Genomic DNA, 20,546 nt, shown 5'->3' with positions numbered 1-20,546 from the left:
ACGGGGGAGGTCTCATTTTCCATAAATGCCACCTGTAATGCCTACATTAAAATAAAAATATGTAACGTGAAGGTCTGGGTCGTTAGAGCGGTGAGTGTGGGTGGCGGTAATACACCTTTTAAATTGTTTATCAACCGCCTTTAAACAAAACTGAAGAAGAAGAAAAAGAGCCGTGAGGGTGCAGTCGGGAGTGTTCGGCTTGTTGATTCCTCGCCTGACTGCACTCGGCTACTCTCGTCTATTTTCCAGGCGTACAGGTAGTCTTCTCAAACGAGCTCAATATGGCATTTTTGGCGTAGACCTAAGGGCATATATAAATCAACAAGAAAAAAACGTTATAAAGAAATTAACGTAGGCCTATATCTGTCTTCTAGATTAAATGTGCAGTAAGCGCATTTCTCATGACTACTTGTTTTTGTTTACTACATTTAATTAGTTTTCCATATCAAACACTTGGATGATAACTAAATCTTCCCATACACTTTTGTTACTGACCCATCCCACATACACATCATGCAATGTAATTCAAGCATTAAGAGAATCCATGAACAATGAAAACAATAATTAAATAAAAACAAAAACAATAATTTTCAGAGATCATTTCTGGTATTTATTCAAAGAATATCAAGTCTTACATGATAACAATTCATTATTCACAATTTTACATATTCACAACATACCACATGGAATCTTAAAAATGTACAGTCAATGCAAGAATATATTCAGTCTGAATCCATATTTACAACATGTGGCGGTAACTCCACAGGGTCTTGAAGGTGTATGAGGAACGACACCTGCAAGGCCATAGACGACTCTCCGGTCCCACCTCGATCCACGCGCTGCAGGATGCTGTCTCTCGTTATCACCGAGGGACAGAGCAGCAGGGAGGTGTCGGGCGGAGAGGGAGTCAACTGAACTTGACGCCTAAATGTCAGTGAAATGTCAGGAGTGGGAGAGCCATCAGACAGGGCCCTGGTCGGCGTGCCATAGGATCTGTTGCGCTCCGGCACCGTGGTGATGGAGAAAGTGTCTACTCTGGAGTCGGACACGGTTAGTCACTGTCCACAGCACACCATCTCCACCTCTATCCTCCAGCTGCGCAGCTTCCTCTTCAGCTCTGTCCTCACCTGCACCCAGAGTGGAAGTCAGCCAGGTTAGCGTTAACTGCCCGAGAAATAGCCATTTAACATGTAACGTAATGCTTTCTCCAGTTGCCTGTCTGAAAATTGATTAAAAAGTCAAAAGTAAATTGATTGAGGTATTAGAATTCAGGATGCCTACTCAAGGTAATCGCATCACTGTTAGAAATGAGTGATGCAGGTCAAACAGAGAAACAAACACAATTACAAAGGATTTAGACGCCATAACTCAGACCACAGGAGAAAAATTGATGACTAAAACAAGAAATTCTGTGATTTATGGTCTTTTATTTCAAATGCCCCATCCTTAATTGATTGGTATTGCTGCAAGTCTGCACTGACAATCCTAAAGGTGTGTCTCCTGCAGCTGAATATACTATAGATTGTCTCTTCACCAGCATTTTTAACAATCCACACTAATGTAGCCTATACATGAAGCCAGTTTTTACAATCAAACGTCCATTAGATTCAGGGCGATGTGTATTGCCTCTCACATATACTGTGGCTGCTAAATGTGATTAATTACTACCTGGGAAGCTGGAAGTGAGTATATGAAATGAGAGAACAAACCTCTTTATTGGCGTAGCAGTAGAGCACAGCCACCAGAAAGCCCTGCAGAGAGGCCAAGGTTCAAGAAAAGGTTTGGTTTAGTTTGAGTTCAGTGCTCAGTATTAGCTGTGCATGGGGACAGTAGAATCCTTTCATCCATACTCACATTGTATAATAATTCCTGACATATCAGCAATAGCATGCAATCGCTATCGTACCTGAAATGAATTGAGGAAGAGGGTGAAGAAGACTTTGATGTAGCGCAGAATGCCGGTAGTCTGCTCGTCTGTAGCGAAGACGAATATGACCTCATGAATCCCAAACAGAGGAATGAGGGTGAGGGTCGCCTTGGCGAGCCTAACAGGACACAGGGAACAGTGAAGCATTTTGTCACATTTGTTTTCCTTCTCCGGGCACATTTTCCATTTGTAACCTCTCTCTATCACATTAATTTTTCTTGTTACGTCTTCCTTCCCCTTCCTGCCACAATCCAATACTTTTTTTTTCTGAGAAAGTCGGACTCATGACCTTGGCTAAGCAAATCTATCTTATCATATTTGACATTCTTACCATTATTTTTTGAGACAACTTACCGAAGCTTGTAATCAGGGTAACCATTGTGGTTGCTCGCTCGTAATTTGGAGAGAATGACCTTCAGGATCTTCATGAAAATCAGCAGGTTGATCTGTTAATAAGAAAATAACAAAATGTGACCTGCTGCATTCCAGGTAAGTATGCAACCAAACATTGAGTAGACAATTTGCATAAGTGGCAGCGGCTATCCTCACCAGTGAAGCAAAAAGAATTGGGAAGCGGATGATCCACCAGTAGTTCATGTTCTCATTTACAGCCCAACACCTATAGGAATACAAGGTGTTGTTATTATCCACCCCTGTCCAAACTGAATCACAATCAACACACACACACACACATGCATACACACACACTTACTCCTTATTTTCTTTCAATAGCTTCATCACTACCCAAGGTATCACAAACAGAAGTGGGGTTCCTGAGAAACAGAGTCAGTAAAGATCACAAAATTCAGTGTTGCTGTTGCTTTCAAAACAAACTTAATGAAACTTAAAGGATAAGGCTGGTGTTTTTTAATGAAACAAATCCTATGAAAATAGCAAAATCAGCAATGATTTTGTTTTGCCAACAAATCTCGTCCATGTAGCCGGTGCCCAATAAAGCCATGTGTCAGCAGCCATAGAACTCCATTGTATTAAAAAAACGATTAAAAACACGTCAAAGAGCCATGCCGTTGCTCTGGGCAACACATTTCATCATCGTGATGCACCAGGCCAGCCGACCTTTTCCTCAAACAACTTAATAAGCTGGCTGTAAACACTTTGCGATTGCAGGAAAGTAGTTCCGTAGCACCAAAAATAGTCCCTGGCGTACTGAAGAATTTGTTCCCATTTGAATTTGATTTGGTAATAACTACAACAGCCTGACTTTTCGTGGTAACAGTTAGCGATTTTTAAAATTGAAACTATGTCTTTGTGAGCTGTATTTCAAGGTTTTTAGCTTAAAATTGGAGCCAATGACTTCCGGGTTGACGGCTAAAAACGGTACGTGGGAAGTCAGAAAGTAACGGGAGTAGAGCAAACGCATTGTTGATTTTGTTATTTTCATAGGTTGTTATTTGTTGACGGTAAGCAATGCATTAAAAAACACCAGCCTTATCCTTTAATGTCATGAAACTTACCCCAGCCAAGGCAGATGTAAGGCAAGTATTTGTTGTTCTCAGTGAACACTGAGGCAATAAGCACAGAGTACAAGTAAATTGCTTCTCCAAAGAACCAATAGTGATTGGCCAGAACACAGTATTGCATCATCACCTGGGCTATCCTGCAGCCAATAGCAGCCTGGGAGGGACGGACATGAAGAACCACTTGTTACAAAAGGCTGATAATCAAATATATGATATGCTACACTGTTCAATCTATTCTTTGCATCTTTAATTTGTCTGATTGTGATTATGATGATTATGAATGCGTTAATAATGGCGTATAAAAAAAACATTTCTACGATGGAAATTCATTATCATTTTTTGCTATTTTTTGCTTTTCCTTATGAAATACTGAATAGTTTTTGGTCTCTAGGCCTCTTCTGATACTAAATCAAATGAAAAAACCTGAAGAGGGAAAATCATTCTTTGGTTGAACTGTTCACCACCATATGCAGCCTGTGATGGGGGCCTTAAATAGGAAATGTCCCTCCAGATTACATCAGCAGTAATCACTGCACTTCAAGTCTAAGGCCCACCTGGTGACTGAGCATCTCACTCAGATCGGCCTGCTTCATGATTTCCCGGCCCCAGTGGCGCTCTAGCATGGTGTCCTTCACGATGACGGACACCGCTCGCAGGATGAAGGACATGAAGAGGTTAGCGTGGATGTAGTTCCTGGTGCAATGCAGTTTCCTGTCAGCGGACAAAAAAGACTTCTTAGTGTTTTGTGCGTTGAGGCGTTTTAAATTTATGGCTATTTATTCTTATTCTTCTGCTGTTTTTCACCATGTTGTGCTTCTTTGTTATTCAGATTCTGTTATGCAATCCAGGACCAGGCTCATCTGTGCTAGTCATCTTGATTTTGTTGTTGTTGTTGTTTCTGCCTTTCTTTTGTTTCTTTTTGAGATGTTTTTGTAAGCCTGTTGTTTTTGTCTGACTTGCATGAATTGATAATTTGCACTTCTTGTTTCTGTGTTTTTATTATTGTGTCATTGTCTCATCACTCCTTTCATTGCTTCACTTCGATATTTTATTTATAATAGCTTGTTTTGTACAATACTTCATTGTTCTGAATTCTAAGCATCTTGGCAATGCTAGGGTTCCTGATCCTGATGATCATACAATAATATTGCCAAATGCAGGTTTCCTTTTTAAAGTGATTCAGTTTTCATTAATGCCCGTTGATCTTCTCAGCACTTACACTGTGCAACATGTTATCAGATTGTCTTTCAATCTGCATCTTTCAGTGACACTTATCATCAAAGAGGAAGTGGCTGAGAGAAGAAAAAGTCAAGTGGACTCTGGGCGGTTCGCAGCCAATTATTATCTTTTGAGGAATGCATGAGGGGAATTTGTCACATAGAGCAGTTACCTGATACTCAGAAGAATAATAAGTGCCGTTATGAGAGTGAAGAGGGACAAGGAATATCCGACTGTGTATAACATCCTGAAGCTCACCATCAGTTGTTTGAACCACAGCTGCAAAGACAAATCCACAGCAATCACCTTGGGAAACTCAAACCTAAGAAATTCTCTCCATTAAAAGCATTTGTCATCTTACAAATATAATGACAGTGAGTGAACATAGAACGAGAACTACAGCAACCAGACCTGGGTCAAATAGTATTTACAAATTATATTTGTCAGTTTAACCTTGGAACAGATGAGTGGGTTTTACCACATCAGGATAATCCAGACAGTGTTCGGTGAGTTGCTTAATGAAAAATCCATTGGCAATGTACCTTGCATTTCTGGGAACATTTTGTTGTTTGGTGATAACTTGCCAAATCAAAATCAAAGAACTAAGGCTTCTGTCTCGACTCACCATTTAGCACCAATGTTCAACAATCATACAGGGAGAAATCCATCGTAGAAGATGCAGAGATACCAATTTCTCCACTGACAGTAGCCTCAATAGACCAGAATGCAATGCAGCCACATGATATTTGTGTGTTTGCGTGTTTGAGTCACGACTGTGACTCTCGACTGGAAATACTCTCGCTCTCTTGCTCTTCCTAAGCTATCGTTCTCTCCACCTGCATGTATAACCTACAACTGAAGGTAAAAAGTTCAGGTATTATTCTCTGGGGGTTGTCGAAAGGCATTCTGGGAAATGTAAGAAATCACTAACTGAAGTAGAAGTCGACAAGGCAGGTTGAGGGAAAGTGGGTACACCAAAAAAGTAAATTACACTTCATCACAAAATAACTCCTGGAATGCACTGAACATCACAGATTGATGGTATAAAGTATCCAAGGGTGGATCTTTCCTTTCATCAGAAAAAGTATACAACTTTCAAATGGTTTCAAATGGTTTCCTGCGATACTGCATTTCCTACAAAAACTATTTGACTCAGGTCTGACAACAATGCCGACTATTTTCCGCACGGCAGCAAATTGCTTCTGATATGGCAAATAAAAGAATCTAATTCTCTCAGTAGACAAAGCGCCTGTCTGAGTGTTTGAGTAAATGAGAAGCGTGGGGTTGCATGCTAATTAACCCCTGGGGCTTCAGAAATGTTTGTTGTCGTACCTCCTGAGATGCCACCTCCTTCTCCTCCTCACACTGGGTCATGTCCCTCCACACCTGCCCGCTCTCCTCCCTCACCCACAGGCCGTCAGCGCTGCACCGCCGACGCACAACACCCTGGGACACTGGGCAAGAAACATTCATTCATTCATTTACCCACTTATTCCTATTCAGGTTCACGGCAGGCTGGAGCCTATCCCAGCATGCACTGGGTGCACTGGTACACTACCAGTCACAAGTTTGGGCACACCACATTTTTCTCTATTTTTACTATTTTCCACATTTTAGAATAATAGTAAAGACATCAAAACTATGAAATAACACAAATGGAATTATGCAGCGACCAAAAAACTAAATCTTATATTTTAGATTCTTTAAAGTAGCCGCCCTTTGCCTTGATGGAAAGGCAAAGGCTTTGGACAGAAATTCATACATAGGCATCAACTTCACTGTTTATATTTGTGTAAGAAACAACTTTCAAGCATTTAAGCATAAGCCTTTAGATCAAAATGGCTTTAAGATAATGGAAAACATTTGACTTTTGACTGGCAGACTCACACACAATCAGGTTCCTCTCCCAATTGATCGGCTTGCCAAACAAAAACAAATTGACAAGGGAGGAGGAAGCATCGACAACAACAACACTGTGACATTTCTCTGTGTTATATTGTCAAAACAAGTTCGAGTGAATTCGATAAAAGTGTGATTCACCTTTGTCGAACCATGGCAGGTAGTAGGGGCACGAAATGTTGACAACAGTGTCGGCGGGAGTGTCAGGCCAGCAGGCGTATCTGTCAAATGTCCTGTTACAGAACAAGCCTTCAAGAAAGGTAAACACTGAAAATGTAGTGTTGTAAGTTTACGCAGGAGGAGAGAAAAATACAACAACAAAAGAACAGATTTAGCCTATACACATACTTATTCTGCAGTTTTAATTCTGTTCTGTTTCCTCTCCTTTAGCCACCTCTTGCCACATTCCCCTTTGAAAACCAAACTGATGACTGAATACTAAACACGTGACGTTTCTCCATACCTTGAGGGAAAGGCTCATATTGGATCATTTTGGAACAGTCTTCTTTATACTGGACCCACTTCCGATAAGTCTCCTCTAGGACTTTGCCACTGGCCATCTCAAACTGTCAGGGGATTTAAAACAATATTTTACTGCGTCTTCATCATTACATCCAATATTTCCAGCCACTATTACATCCAATATTTCATTCAGTATTTTTGTCGAAAGAACTTGCTGAAGAAGTCGAGTTGCATGCAACCTTCACTGTCAAAGCTAAACGTTAGACTTGTCCTACTATTGAAAGGAAAAAACAAGGTAAATACTGTATTCCACCAATACTAACCTTTGACAGTTTGAGAAGCAGCAGGCAGATGAATGCCATTATATCTGATGTCCTGTCCATCACTGCAGACTTGTGCTTCTGTATGGGTAAGGTTGAAAGGAGGAAAGAGGATATGAAAGAGTAGGCTGTAAGTGATGTGTCGAGGAAGTGTGTGCCAGATTCACAGCTAAAAGCCATTTGAGGTTGTGTGTATTCACACTTCCATTGATATGTCTAGTCTGTGCAACTGCAAGAGTGCTGGCTGTTCATGAAAGTTCAAAACGGAAATGGTTATTTGTGTAAAGTCTTCAAATGTTCAAATGTGCTTCTTGCTGCACATGCATCAAGGGAAAAGATCTTATCCCTTGATCATTCAGAAGAGATGAATCATTATCCATTAACCACCTCCCAATTAGGTCTCCCACCCACGTCAGGACACCTAAACACTGATTGTGAACATTTTAATCCATGCTATTAAACAAACTGCAATGCCCATTCTAAATATAGTATTCAGTGTTTAGGTCTCCTACCCACTTAAGGGGTAAAATAAGTGCTAAGCACAAAACACTTTAATCCAAGGCTCTCTCAACAGGCCGCAATGCCCACACAATTTCTAAATATGTTCTTTTAAATTGAATAATTTCACCCAAATTACTGGCTCGCAATCTAATTCTATAATAGCATGGAACTTGAAAAGCCTCTCGCTTGCTTATTTGGTTAATTATTATTTAGTTATTGTTTTCCATCTCTCTCTCTCTCTCTTTCTCTCTCTCTTTCTCTCTCTCTCTCTCTCTTTGTCTTTCTCTCTCTCATGACCACACACAAACACCAGAGTCAGTGCCAATTCAAGTTCTACTGACTAATGCAAGCAAACAGAAACTAAAATGTGTAATAAAAAAAAAAAAAAAAAAAAGCTTATTCTCAATCATTGGTCACCAAATCAACAATGACAAGCTCTTTACTCTGCTTACATTTTCCCTATTATTTAAATTCTGAAATTCCACTTTTTTTGGGAATACACAGCCCAGTTTTAGACCAAGCAGTAAATTCATTATTACATATTTATTACATATATCAAAAATATGCACCAGAGAAGTACAATAAGAACAAGATAATGCTTTGTTTTTGTCATTTACCCCAGAAGACATAGTCTACGATGTCTACTAAACTTTCACTTTTAAACCTGATGTAGTCTAATTTTAGTCTAGACACCTATAACCATTTAGACGTCTTTTAAACTGCTAATCAACATAAAATTGCTCAGTCAGTGTGATTTGTTTGTCCCTACTCCTTGGAGGTGTTGGTAGGCAATCACTTGCTTGATGAGCATATGTATAATTCAAGTCAATCATTAGGAGAGAATGTTTAATAATCCAAAGTCTGGCATTCCTTACTGAATTTGTAATGTGTGAGGAATGACAGGAACATGCTATTCTAGCACCGATTGCTTATAGGTCCTCTTTCAGCTGGAGTGTGTCTTCAGGTGGCCTAATCCTTACCATGGGAGCTGCCTGGATGAGGCAGATAAGAGAATGATGCAAAGCTCTGAGCCGGACCAGCTGAGGCAACACTTAAATACGGCTAGTCTTACATACACCCTGACAAATCTGGAGATAGGCAAATGAAAAATCTCTGGCAAAAGATATTAAGTTTAGTTTCTGTTGATGGAACAGATTACCATTATCTTTATAAAGATTATATTGTTTGTTTTCTTGGCCATTTTCGGTCAGTCAAAATAGAGTGTGGCCATGAGGCAGTGTAAATAACCCATGGCAGCTGGATGACATATTTCGATGACATATTTTGTTTAGTCATTAATTTTTAGATTGTTATGACAAACATTATGGGTTGGGAGTTCTGCCTGTGGTGGTGCTGTGCCACACTCCAGTCCTGCTGTTAGGGTTATCCTCCAGACCCTCCTATGCTGGGAGCGTATCAATCAGCGGACCAGACTCAGGGTCCTGGGGCCCAGTGCTCTGCGGTGGCCCCCCTCCAGGCTCTCTGCACCGCCTGACACCAGGTATCAAGAGACTGACAAAACACTGATTTGTTTTCCTTCTCCTGGCAGGTAGCAGCTGACAGTCACTGCCTGTGGCACTTGAAGGAATGAGACCATACTGAGCTAAAGTCTCTCAGGTTTGGAAACTGGCACACATGGCAAGACACTCCAAATGTTGAACAACCCAGGCTCCACTGTCCCATGTGGAGCTTCCCCCTCCCTGCTAGACATGATGCCTGTTGATGGCAGGAACATTACCTGGTGCAGTCTAGATGGAAAATGGAAGAAAGGCTAATGTCACTGTGAAATGTCATTATGCAAATCCAATGACGTGTTTTTACCACACTGACTACGCAATGTTCATATTATGAAAATTCACAGCATACATGTTGGTGTTAGACCAATGTATCAGGACAATATTGGCCTTTTATTAAATATTGGATATCCGCGAGACATGTCTTCCACTACTGATATGATTTTCCATTATCATTTGAAGCACTGGGTCACCCTGCCTTCAGCAGCTATTAACCTACCTAAAATAGGGCTTCAATAGCTTTAGTGTCCTGCGACGGTCTAAATGCTGTTTCCCACCTTGACAAAATTCTGGAGGAAACACTGAATCCTTATGAAAATCGTCAAATTTAAAGATACTGAATAAATATTAGTATCGGCCTTCAAAAACCGATATCAGATGAACCCTAATACATGTGTTGTACCAGCAAAGATCTCATGATGATATTGAACTCTCACTCCTGCCTTCAGGGAAGAACTGGGAAAATATCATGCAGAGGGAATTCATCCAGTTGTTTAACAGACTATTGCTGCTTTCTGAGCCACATGCATAATGAAATGCCGGTTGAAATATGATTCACAGCAAAGCCATTTGGGGTCACGGCTGCCGGTTTGGAGTGTTCAGTTTGTTTTCTACAGGCTCATTGGCCCCTCAATTCAGTTCATCATGTTACAAGCACCTGCACCCTCCCCCAGCCAGGAGGATATTTAGGCTTACAGGGCTTCAGGCAAGGAAAGATATAAGTAATGGTATAATGGTATAATGGTAACAGACAATTTGCAAACCTGGCTCTAATGCTTGAGAAAACCATCTACCAGTAGACCAACAAGATAAACAAGATGAACTGGTTTGAACAGGTTTGAAATTGACAATTTATTATATTATATTATATTATATATGCATGCACGCACATACACACACACACACACACATACACACACACTTGTAGTCAGGCACTTGCTACCTACAGTGACTGAAAGAAAAAGGAAACTGAATATAATTTAGCCAAACGAGCTTGAATAGCTCAATCTACCTGCAGGAAACCACTACCAACTATAATTAACACAGTTGCCAGTGTGAAAGACTTCTTTTGAGGCACTTCCCTTCTAGCTGCTCTTCTCCTGCAGTAGACTAGATCTTAATACACGATATATATGTGGCAACTCCAACAGTAGTAGCCTATAGTGAGACGGATATATCCCACAGACAGGGCAAATTCGATCATTGGCACACTCAGAGGTCGTTAATAAACAAACGTGATCTGAAACTAAATTTGTTGCGGATCTGTTTTTAAACTGCAAGAAGAAATCTGTACAACAAGGGTTTCTAGAAACAATTGAGATACAATAAAACAAACGTAACAAAGTGGTCATACAGTGTTAACTAACCCTCTTAAACATCTTAAATGAATGTTTTTCAAGGCAGCGTCATTAGTTATTAACTAACCGTGCATAGTTTTCTAATTGCAGTATTACACTTCCAACAGGTTAATTGGCTATGGGTTAACTTCTGACAGTAGAAATTTTAATAATACTAGCCTACAATAAGCTTTTGCAAATACATACTATAGCTATACTGCTAGAAGAATTTGGGCCGTAATAGATAGCTGTTCATTTTAATTCCACATTCATGATCACTTCAGCACAACCTAATATTAATGATAATGTTGATGATAAGTAATATTGATTATTTCCCATCACAGGGACAAGCGATATTTGTTTGCCGGCATAAAAGTAAAACTCACCATTGAATATTAATTAAGTTATTATTTTACTTACAACATGCTGAAGAATGTCCACTGGCATTTTTTTCCTTCCCAAAATGAATACAATGGCGTTTTGGAATTAAACCCTTGAACTATCTACATCTACACAAAACTGTTAAACAGACAAGTAGACTGCCATCCACATGCAAGCCCCCCCCCCAAAAAAACAAACAAACAAACAGCTTCCACTTCAAGGTAAATTAAATGAAAAACCTACTGTCAGAGATGAGGTGTGGAGCTGCTCTGCGCTGCTGAATGCGTGACAGTCTGCACCTGTAGCTGTGTGTCTGCACGGACCACCGCCAAGCTGAGGCTCTCACCAAAACCATTCAAAGTGGGTCTGAATAGACCTCGATTATAGGCTAGGTAGCCTAATAATCCTTTCCATTCTGTTTGTCTATGTTAAGCCATTTGCGGTCTGTGATTGCGATGTGTCTTCGTCGTCTTGCCTACACTACAGGGAAGAAATAACAAACCCGCTTCAGTAGGCTACTAGTGGATTGATTTCGTATCGCTAGCTTTTCAAACAAAACTTCACGGGATTTAAAAAAAAAAAAAATGAAACTACGCTAACCAACAAGTAGCCTAACGTACCGATGTCTCATAATGAGCGCAGATCACAGTTTGTGATCTTATTATCTCAAACCACAAGCGTCCATTGATTCTTCAGGGAAGTTGGCAGGCTGTATCAGTGTACTACTTGCCATTTATTAAGCGCATTTCCCCCACGATAATGTGTGCAGTGACACAATTTGTGACACAACACCTGCAGTGGCCTTTCACTCGCAGCACAGCGTGCGCTCGATTTGGATGACGAGCATGCAGTAGATAGATAGGCGCACTAATCAGTTAATTTTTGTAGGACTTGGTGATGGAGAGCTTGTTGACCGACCCTCTACAACAGGGAAGGACAATCATGCGACAATCATGCCCATTAGCTTTAAATATCCTTGCCAGTCTCTTACTATAATAACGCCTCATTTCGCAGGACTGTTGTCACTAGTATAATGCCTTGATAGGTCATCCTCTGAGTCTTTTGTAATCACCAAATCTTTCCATTATACCTTATCAAAACCCTCATTCAATATTATCTATTATTAAACAAAAGATCAGGCTAATAACTAAATTAATTAATGCAATCAGGTAAATAACGGCAAGTGGGTGAAATCAGTTTGAAAGTTGTTGCAGGAGCTGAATCGAGCACAAAAAGCACACAATTTGTTGTGCACATTTTATTTACTTGCGGGCACGTGTAAATTACTTTATTGACACAAATTATGAAATTGTGTGCACAAAGTAATGCAAAAAAAAGGCACCAATCAACCAAAACAATATGTGAACAATATGCATCTTGTGCACTGGAAATGATTAAAACAAGGGCATGAGATCTATTTTGTGTATAGGCTAAATTATGTTGTAGCCTAAAATATTATTTTTCTCTCTTCTGAGGTTACTCCCGGTCTCCAGATGGTCCATATGCAAATCTGAAAGCAGCTGGTAGCTACCAAAACTTTTTACAATTCCAGTTTTTTAGGCTTTTCACAGGTTGCAGTAGTTATCCTTAGCAAGAGCAACTGTCTGCCAGCCTCTCTCTCTCTCTCTCTCTCTCTCTCTCTCTCTCTCTCTATCTATCTATCTCTCTCTCTCTCTCTCTCTATCTATCTCTCTCTCGAATTCAAATTCAAGTCTTCTTTATTGACATGACAGAAATGATCTATGTTGTCAAAGCATTTGCAAAGAATAAAGTAAAATAAATAATGGATAATGGACTCTCTCTCTCTCTCTCCCCTCTCTCTCTCTCTCTCTCTCTCTCTCTCTCTCTCTCTGGCCATTAGAGAACCCACTTCATGTTTTGAAGGACAGTGCCAGTGTATTACGATGTCATTTAGAGACTTGCAAACTAAGTGGCTCACACTATCAGCCCTCCATTTTATGTGCTAATGAATTTATTTCTGTACTGAATAGCAGCTGGCTTTGTTTACCTTGAAAAGCGGTGTTCTGTCTAAGTATTGGTTAGGGTTGTTTTCACTTGGCAGAGTGAAATGATGAGGCCCTTTGGCTTTGCTGGCCTGATACGTATTGAGAACTTCAGAAAACTTGACTGTAGTGTAGTTTCTCTTACTCTCTGAATGCAGATGTGAGCCTCAGGTGGATGTTCCCACTGATGTAGATACAGAGTCTGACAGAACAGTCTTCATCAAGGCTGTGGTCCAATTGATGGTGATGACTTTTAAATCTCATATCTCGTCTATTTAATCTCAGTGGATATTCAGACACCAGGCCTGCTGTTAGTCTCTTTTACCAAGCAGAGGAGGATAACTGATAGTTCAGGTGGGATCACAGGTAAAGTGGAAACTTAACACTGCTCAATGACATTCCTAGACTCCTTAATTCTCAGAGTGAGCGGCTCTTTCTTTCCTATTTTTCCATGGCATCAATTTAGAATCAAAACGGTGAAACTTAGCCGGGTATTGAAGTACTGAAGTCAAGGTTTTCATATTATGACAGTATGAGCTGAACTGAAGCTTAATCTACTGTTGCACTTTTTGTAAGATTGTCTGTATAAGAGCGGCAGCTAATTGGCTAAAATTTGAGAAGTAAAAAACTCCCGAACACTGTCTTCATTTACAATGTTTCGGCCAAGGACCTTCGTCAGGCAAATCATGAAGTCACAGTGGAATCTATATTATGTCAAGGCCTACAATTGGCCAATCACATCCCATTACTGATGGGGTATGCAAGTGAACACAGTGTTCAGGAGTTTTTTTTTACTTCCCTCTTCCTCCTATGAACCTGTCACTAAGACTGCCCTTCAGGTGGGCAGAAGATTTCTATGTTCATAAATGTCTAAAATGTAAAATATGATGTAAATCAATCACTGAATCAAATGAGGATCCAAAGGATTAGAAAGTCAGCAAAATAGAACCGCAACTTCTTTTTCAGAAGTGTTGAATGCATTAATATTGGACAATTTTTTGGCTTTGGATTTTTTTGTGGTTACTTTACACAACTAATGTGACTGAAAAAGTGGCAATGACAGTGAATTCACCCCTTTATATTGGCCTGGCTTCTGGCTATTCAGCTTTCAGTGTCAGACTCGGGAGTAAAGGCCTGTGAGACCGGCAGGCGTGAGATGTGTTTGTTTTGTGCAGTAAAAGTGGAGCTCTTTCTCTCAGACGATACCACCTGTGCATTTCCACAAGAAATGAATTCCTCGCCAGGCCTCTGCAGAGTAATGAGACTGAGAAGGCCCCAAGCACAGCCACTGGGCAGGTTTTGGTATGTATTTCACCGTGCTGGTTTTGATTTGATTCTTTCATCCTGCAGTCTGTCTTTGTGGTGTCATTCCTCAGTATCGACCTCGCTTTATTCATTGTCTTAATGAAGTGGAAAACTGAAAAGAGACTGGGCTGTCCACTCCGCATGATAATTATGGCTTTTATTCTTGATCCAAGTAAGTGTGGAGAAGACCAGGGACTTGCTGAATAATGTAGTGTGTGGTGAGGCTGGTCTGGAGGCAAAGAAAGAAACAGAAGCAGGAGCTGGAGAGGAATGAGCAGAGTCTCCAGATGCTGCAAAGTGTCGGGTCAGGTTACAGCCTGGATTGATGGTTGGCAGCTAGCGGAGAACAGGAATTTCCTAAGGGGCCAATTTTCCTGTGACCTCTCACTAGAAACTTTTGGGTGAATTTGTTTGCAAAATAATTGATCATTTTTTCATTAAGAGCCTCCTCTGATCATCATGCTGAAAAATGTAGTTAAAACACCTGCTGCCCCCCTTACCTCTAACACCACCATCACTAACAGCTTCCAGGGCCACCTGACTCTTAATACCACAAAGAAACGGTACACTGAAGTCAAATTACATCTGTTGCCAGTGAGAATGACATGGTGTTAAGAATTTGTAGTTCAAATTTCCCCAGCGTCACGGCCAAACAGCAAAGCTTAGACTGAATGACAGGGCAATACGTTTCTATTTGAAACTTGCCACTTATTGCAAATCCTAAAGTGATTTTATATAGCAAGGTACTCATGTATTCGGATTATAGGACAATACCTGGGCACCGGCCTGCATCGAAAGCACTGTAGTTCATGAAACTCCAGAAACTGCCAGAAAGTCCCTGACAACATAATAAGGATTTTGCACCTTGTAAAAATGTGGATAAATTCATTACAACCTGGAAAGAATGTGAAGACATTTAACTGTAAACTAAACTGAGGGGATTTCTTAAATTTTGAGATGAACATTGTTATCCCACCATGCATAGCAATAGCCACCAGAAAAAAAGTTGTTGATGTGTAAGTTTTGCCCGCAGTACTGTATGTCCTCAGCTTTTAGCAATATGAAAGTTTCTGTCTCAGGAGTATTTCAAGTATTTGAACAGAAACTGGGATTGGAGTGTAATGATGCGGATGCTAACAGTTTCAAAATTGATTGCAAAACGGCTTTAGATTGTACGGCTGGAATACTTCCTAAACGATAAAATTCAACTCTGAGTCCCATTTTGTCTTTTTTTTTAATCTCAACTGCCAATAAAACCTTGAACAAAGGAACCTTATAATGGTCAACATAAGGAGCAATAGATTGTGCTATAAATACTCAGCTCCCACTACATGGAACACACTACAAATATGATTTAAAACTGACTGATTTCCTTTGGTGAATTCTCTTCTATTATGAAGGCTCTAGAAAGTAACTATTGGACAATGTTTCTGCACTGTTTAAATTATGTACTTTATTAATGTACTCTATTAATCTTGATTTTATTTATTTGTGCTGCTTACCTAAGTAAGCATAGTCCTTCATTCTGTACTCTTGGCCAGGTCTCTCTTACATTTGTAATCTCAATGAGATTTACCTAGTTAAATAAAGATTAAATAAAAAATAAAAAAAATAGCTTTGCCTGTCTTTCTCTTTCAATCTTTCTCAGGAGATTCAAGCTCAGGAAGTTCAGGAGTTTTTATTTATTTTTTTAAATATATATAGATATTTTTGCTTTTATTAGATAGTTGAAGGTAAAGAGAGACAGGGAAGAGTATGGAGAGAGAGGGGGGTGACAGAAGGTCCCAGGCTGGATTCAAACCCAGGCTGTCGCAGTTACATGGTATGTGAGGGTCGTCACATAAGTGAACCACCAGGACGTCCTGAGCCAGGTGAGGTTTAAGGTATCTGTTTGTGTCTGTGTGTGTGTTTTTGTATGTATCAGAGAGAGAGAGGGGTTAGGGGCTGGGACAATTTGATGTAGATCAGTTTGCGAGACAAACACACACACACACACGCACACTGAATCACACTCCTTGCACTCACAGCCAAGCAATAATCACACCAACTCAACCTTCTGTGATTTCACACCCTCACTGTGTTTTTTCCTGTGGTGAAAGATGGAGGACTCTCAAAAGACATTTCAGGTCCTTTAAACCGTGGCCCACTGGAAATGCCATCAAGGCAGGCAGGTACACAGAGAATGTCCAGAGCACTGTTTCAACTGTTACCAAACCATCATTACCAGCACCGTGCTTTGTGGCAGGGAAGGTGTGAGACAGGCGATGAACTGTGCCCAGTTTCCACCAGACATAGTGCTTTGGATTGCAGCTGAAGAGTTTCATTTTCCTTTCATCACGGAATGCTTTCATGTGCCTTTTTGCAAACTCCAGGCTGCTCTCGTTTGCCTTTTCATGTCCCGTCACCTACATGGTACAAGGGAGACGATGTCATCATGTGTGCGTGTCTGTCTGTCCGATAGCCGCATTTTTGTGAAGACAAAGACAAGAAAAGTACTTGATACCACCGGTTCCCCCTATAGAGTAAATGATCGGATTAGATTTTAGAGTAACTTCCTGCATACATTTGCATATAAATTAGGGGAAAACTGTTTTTCCCCCCCGCAATTTATTGGAGAAAAAACAGTGACATTGTTTTTTGTTTTCTGTGGAAAAACTGATTTTCTTGAAACTACCATAACTCCTTAAGATAGAGTTGAGTTTAGTACTGCCTACGTGTTATGAAGTATGTTGACATGGAAATATTTGCTAATTAATGCAATACTTCCTTTAATTAGTGGCCTCATTAGCACAACTGGTTATATTTTATATGATGATGATTATGGTGGAAGATTAGGCCTCTTGTTTCAGGAGTGGCTTCCTTCTGGCCGCTCAGCTCATACAGCTCAGATGAAGTGCTGCACTGACTGTTGCTTTCCAGCAAGATCTTCCATCACAGCCAACAAACTCTGTAGTTGTGTTAGAGTCGTCCTCGGGTTCAAGGTCTCCTCCCTGCCCAAGGTGCTTCTGCCTGGTTGATCGGTTTGGACGGATGAGCAGCTCTAGGAAAAGTCTGGGCTGTTGCATGTTTTTTCCATTTCCTACTGATGAGCTTACTGTGCTCTTCTAAACTCCCAACACTTTAGAAATTGTTTTATAGCTCCCAGATCTTCACAGTTCTGTCTTTTAATTTTACACACAGCTTCCTGGACTTCATGGTAGAGTTTCGGCTCTCACATGTTGTTGTCATCTGTAGGACTAAATAGACATTAGTGTTTTGTCCTGAATCATGTCCAGTCAGTTGAATTGGCTACAGGTGGACTCCAATCAAGTTGTAGAGACATCTCAAGGACATTCAAGGGGCGCATTTGAATGCACTTTAACTCAATTTGTGTCACTGCAAAGATGTTAAGTCCAGGTCAAATCCAAATCCTCTATCTAATGACATGAGGCTCTGCTGTACAGTCCAATAACATTTCCCCAGTGTCACTGTCTGACCGCTTGAAAAATAAATCTAAAAACATGTTTTCACTTTGTGTAGATTGTTGACAAAAAAATCTCAATCCATTTTGAATTCAGGCTGCAGCACCACAACTGCAGAAAACCCAAGAGGTTTGAATGCAATCTGAAGGCATTGTACTTCCAGCAAATGAAATGGAATGAGAAATTTAAAGCAAAATGACAAACGAAATGAAACACAAACTGGATCTCTGTTTTGAAGGATGGCAGGATGAGAAAATGTTCCACACGATTACAGCTGGGGCCAAATGGTGCTACTCATGGTATGAATTTTGAATCCCAGTGTAGTGTCCTGTTTAATTTGACGGATCATCTACAGCCTGTATGACTAGTACACAGCCAATGCAGCCAGGGGACCAAAACTTTTTATTAAACCAGGGCCAAGCAAAACATTTAAAAGACAGAACATTTAGTGTTTGCATACCAGCATTTTCTAAAAGCCCTAAACCAAAGTTCAATATTACAGATAGTCAGAAGTGCTTTAGTACCTAAGCTATTACTGGGAAATTAAGTTTCCCAAATCATATTGACTGAATATTTGTTCTGCTAAGCCTGCATGTGGAAGATGTATTGATGTTATGAAATTACATACAAAGGTCTGAGTGCCATGTGAATGTATTCAAAATATTAATAATAATCATTATTATTAACAATAAAAATAAACTGTATTTATATAGTACTTACAGTATCTAGAAGCTAGAGATACAGGAATGTTACTCTGGGTTAGGTTAAGTTTCGACAAGTCATACAACTAGTTAGGCTCAGGCTAAATTTAAGCAACAGAGTTAGGTTAAGGTAGAGGTTGAGGCTAGATAAGGTAAAGTTTAGGCAAGAACAGTGATTAGGATTATTATTATTCGTATACTCTCAGGTTCTCGTTGTGAGAGGAACTAAAGCCCCTGGCACACTAGAGGATTATCAGGCCGATTAACACATATATGGAAAGCCAATCAGGAGGGGAAACCGGACCTGAGCCTTGATCGAGACTGATAGTCCACACAGATTATCTGGTAGTGTGAGGAGTTTACAGATTCAGTCTTATCCACCCTGGTTGTCTCGCCGCTTGATCGTATCAGACATGTTTGATATTTATGCATGGGCATCACAGATTCATTTCAAGAGCAGAGGCCGCCAACAGCCAATGAGAGCCCAGTTGACAGTGCGGTGAGGCCGAAGAGTTAAATTAAAAACCTATGCTAATGATAATGCAGGGAAGAGGGGAACTCTTGTTGACTGGGTGTCTCCAGCCACAGCTTTACTCAATTCTCTTTTTGTGTTTTTTCTTTGTTGGTGTTTTTTTAGTGCATATTAATGCATGTTACGTTAACGTACATATTACAAATTGATTCATGTTGGATCACACGAGTTCACACAAGATTAAAGATCCGGACATACGCGATGTTTAAGGAGTCAGCAGGATCATTTTATATATTGTTATATATAATGTTATATTGTTCATATATTGTGTCATGGTCTAGTGTGACCATATTTAAGACCGAGAAGAGACTCTCTCTCATCCTTTATTCTGTGATAAATATCTTTAGATTTAGACTGGCTGCACTATGGCCTTTGCCTGATATCAGACAGACTTGTCAACTCGTTACACTCCATTTCCATCTTCAGTCTGACATTGCCTCCACTCTAACCGATTTCCGTGGGGGAGGGGGTTCGATTTTCCCTAACCAATCACTAGAGACCAACGTAGCCGCCTGAATCTTCACGTCATTTTAAGTCGACACTAATGCGTAGCCGTGACAACACCAGAGACGGTTCAGAAAGTATAGAGCATCTTTGACAACACGGAGCGGAGTAAAAACAAAGTACGACGACTTTTAATCGATTTAGAACAGCCTCGATAGCAGGCATATCTTGTCTATAATAGCGGTCGCCATTGTTGTTATTACTCCTCCTTGGTTCCGGCGCACAGCTTGACAACGCTTGACAACAGCTTGACAACGGCGTTAGTCCCGCCCTTGGCGCTGATTGGCTAATCATTAGTCCCCCCCGGCGCTCATTGGACCGGTCGATTTTTCAACCGAGAGAAACCGCTGTTTCATGTCACGATGCCAGACCAGAAGCAGTCAACTTGGTGGAGTGGGCAGATTCAAAGGTCTGGACCCAGGCAACTATGGCCTTAGATAGAACTGTTAATTGCGAACTAAACAGACTCATTAAAACTCTGACTTTGTTTACTTTGAAAGACACTACAAAGTTGGTAAAGCTGCATTGCACATTGAAGAAGTTTTCCCATCAGTGACTCAACACCATCATTTATCATTAATTTCATTCAATTAGGAGCGAAAGGGCACTTTTCTCTTTAGGCTGATAAGACAAGTGTATTGTAACTCTTGCCTAGTGCAGCTTTAAGTACCTTGATGCTCGTCAACTCACATTTTCACAACAACTCACATGTCAACTGATC

General features: G+C 40.4%; 1 protein-coding gene across 1 annotated transcript; it reads right to left on the bottom strand.

Annotated features, from left to right (window-relative positions):
* Nucleotides 1-705: 705 nt before the first annotated feature.
* On the bottom strand, nucleotides 706-11,629 carry LOC139661146 (glucagon receptor-like). The gene is made up of 14 exons (XM_071539507.1): nucleotides 11,563-11,629; nucleotides 7,311-7,388; nucleotides 6,989-7,091; nucleotides 6,667-6,774; nucleotides 5,959-6,080; nucleotides 4,799-4,905; nucleotides 3,963-4,119; nucleotides 3,403-3,562; nucleotides 2,640-2,700; nucleotides 2,477-2,546; nucleotides 2,282-2,373; nucleotides 1,907-2,045; nucleotides 1,710-1,751; nucleotides 706-1,127 (listed from the first exon to the last, which is right to left on the bottom strand). The coding sequence occupies exons 2-14, from the start codon at nucleotides 7,368-7,370 to the stop codon at nucleotides 1,056-1,058; spliced, it is 1,293 nt and encodes a 430-aa protein (XP_071395608.1). The 5' UTR covers nucleotides 7,371-7,388; nucleotides 11,563-11,629; the 3' UTR covers nucleotides 706-1,055.
* Between the last annotated feature and the right edge of the window lie 8,917 nt (nucleotides 11,630-20,546).

The sequence above is a fragment of the Centroberyx affinis genome, unplaced genomic scaffold (genome assembly GCF_046629955.1).
Source record: "Centroberyx affinis isolate AG114_WGS23_722 - 3 ecotype Tasmania unplaced genomic scaffold, CSIRO-AGI_Caff_v1 ptg003464l_1, whole genome shotgun sequence".
Classification (NCBI taxonomy): Eukaryota; Metazoa; Chordata; class Actinopteri; order Beryciformes; family Berycidae; genus Centroberyx; species Centroberyx affinis.
This window is presented reverse-complemented; position numbering and strand designations above follow the sequence as displayed.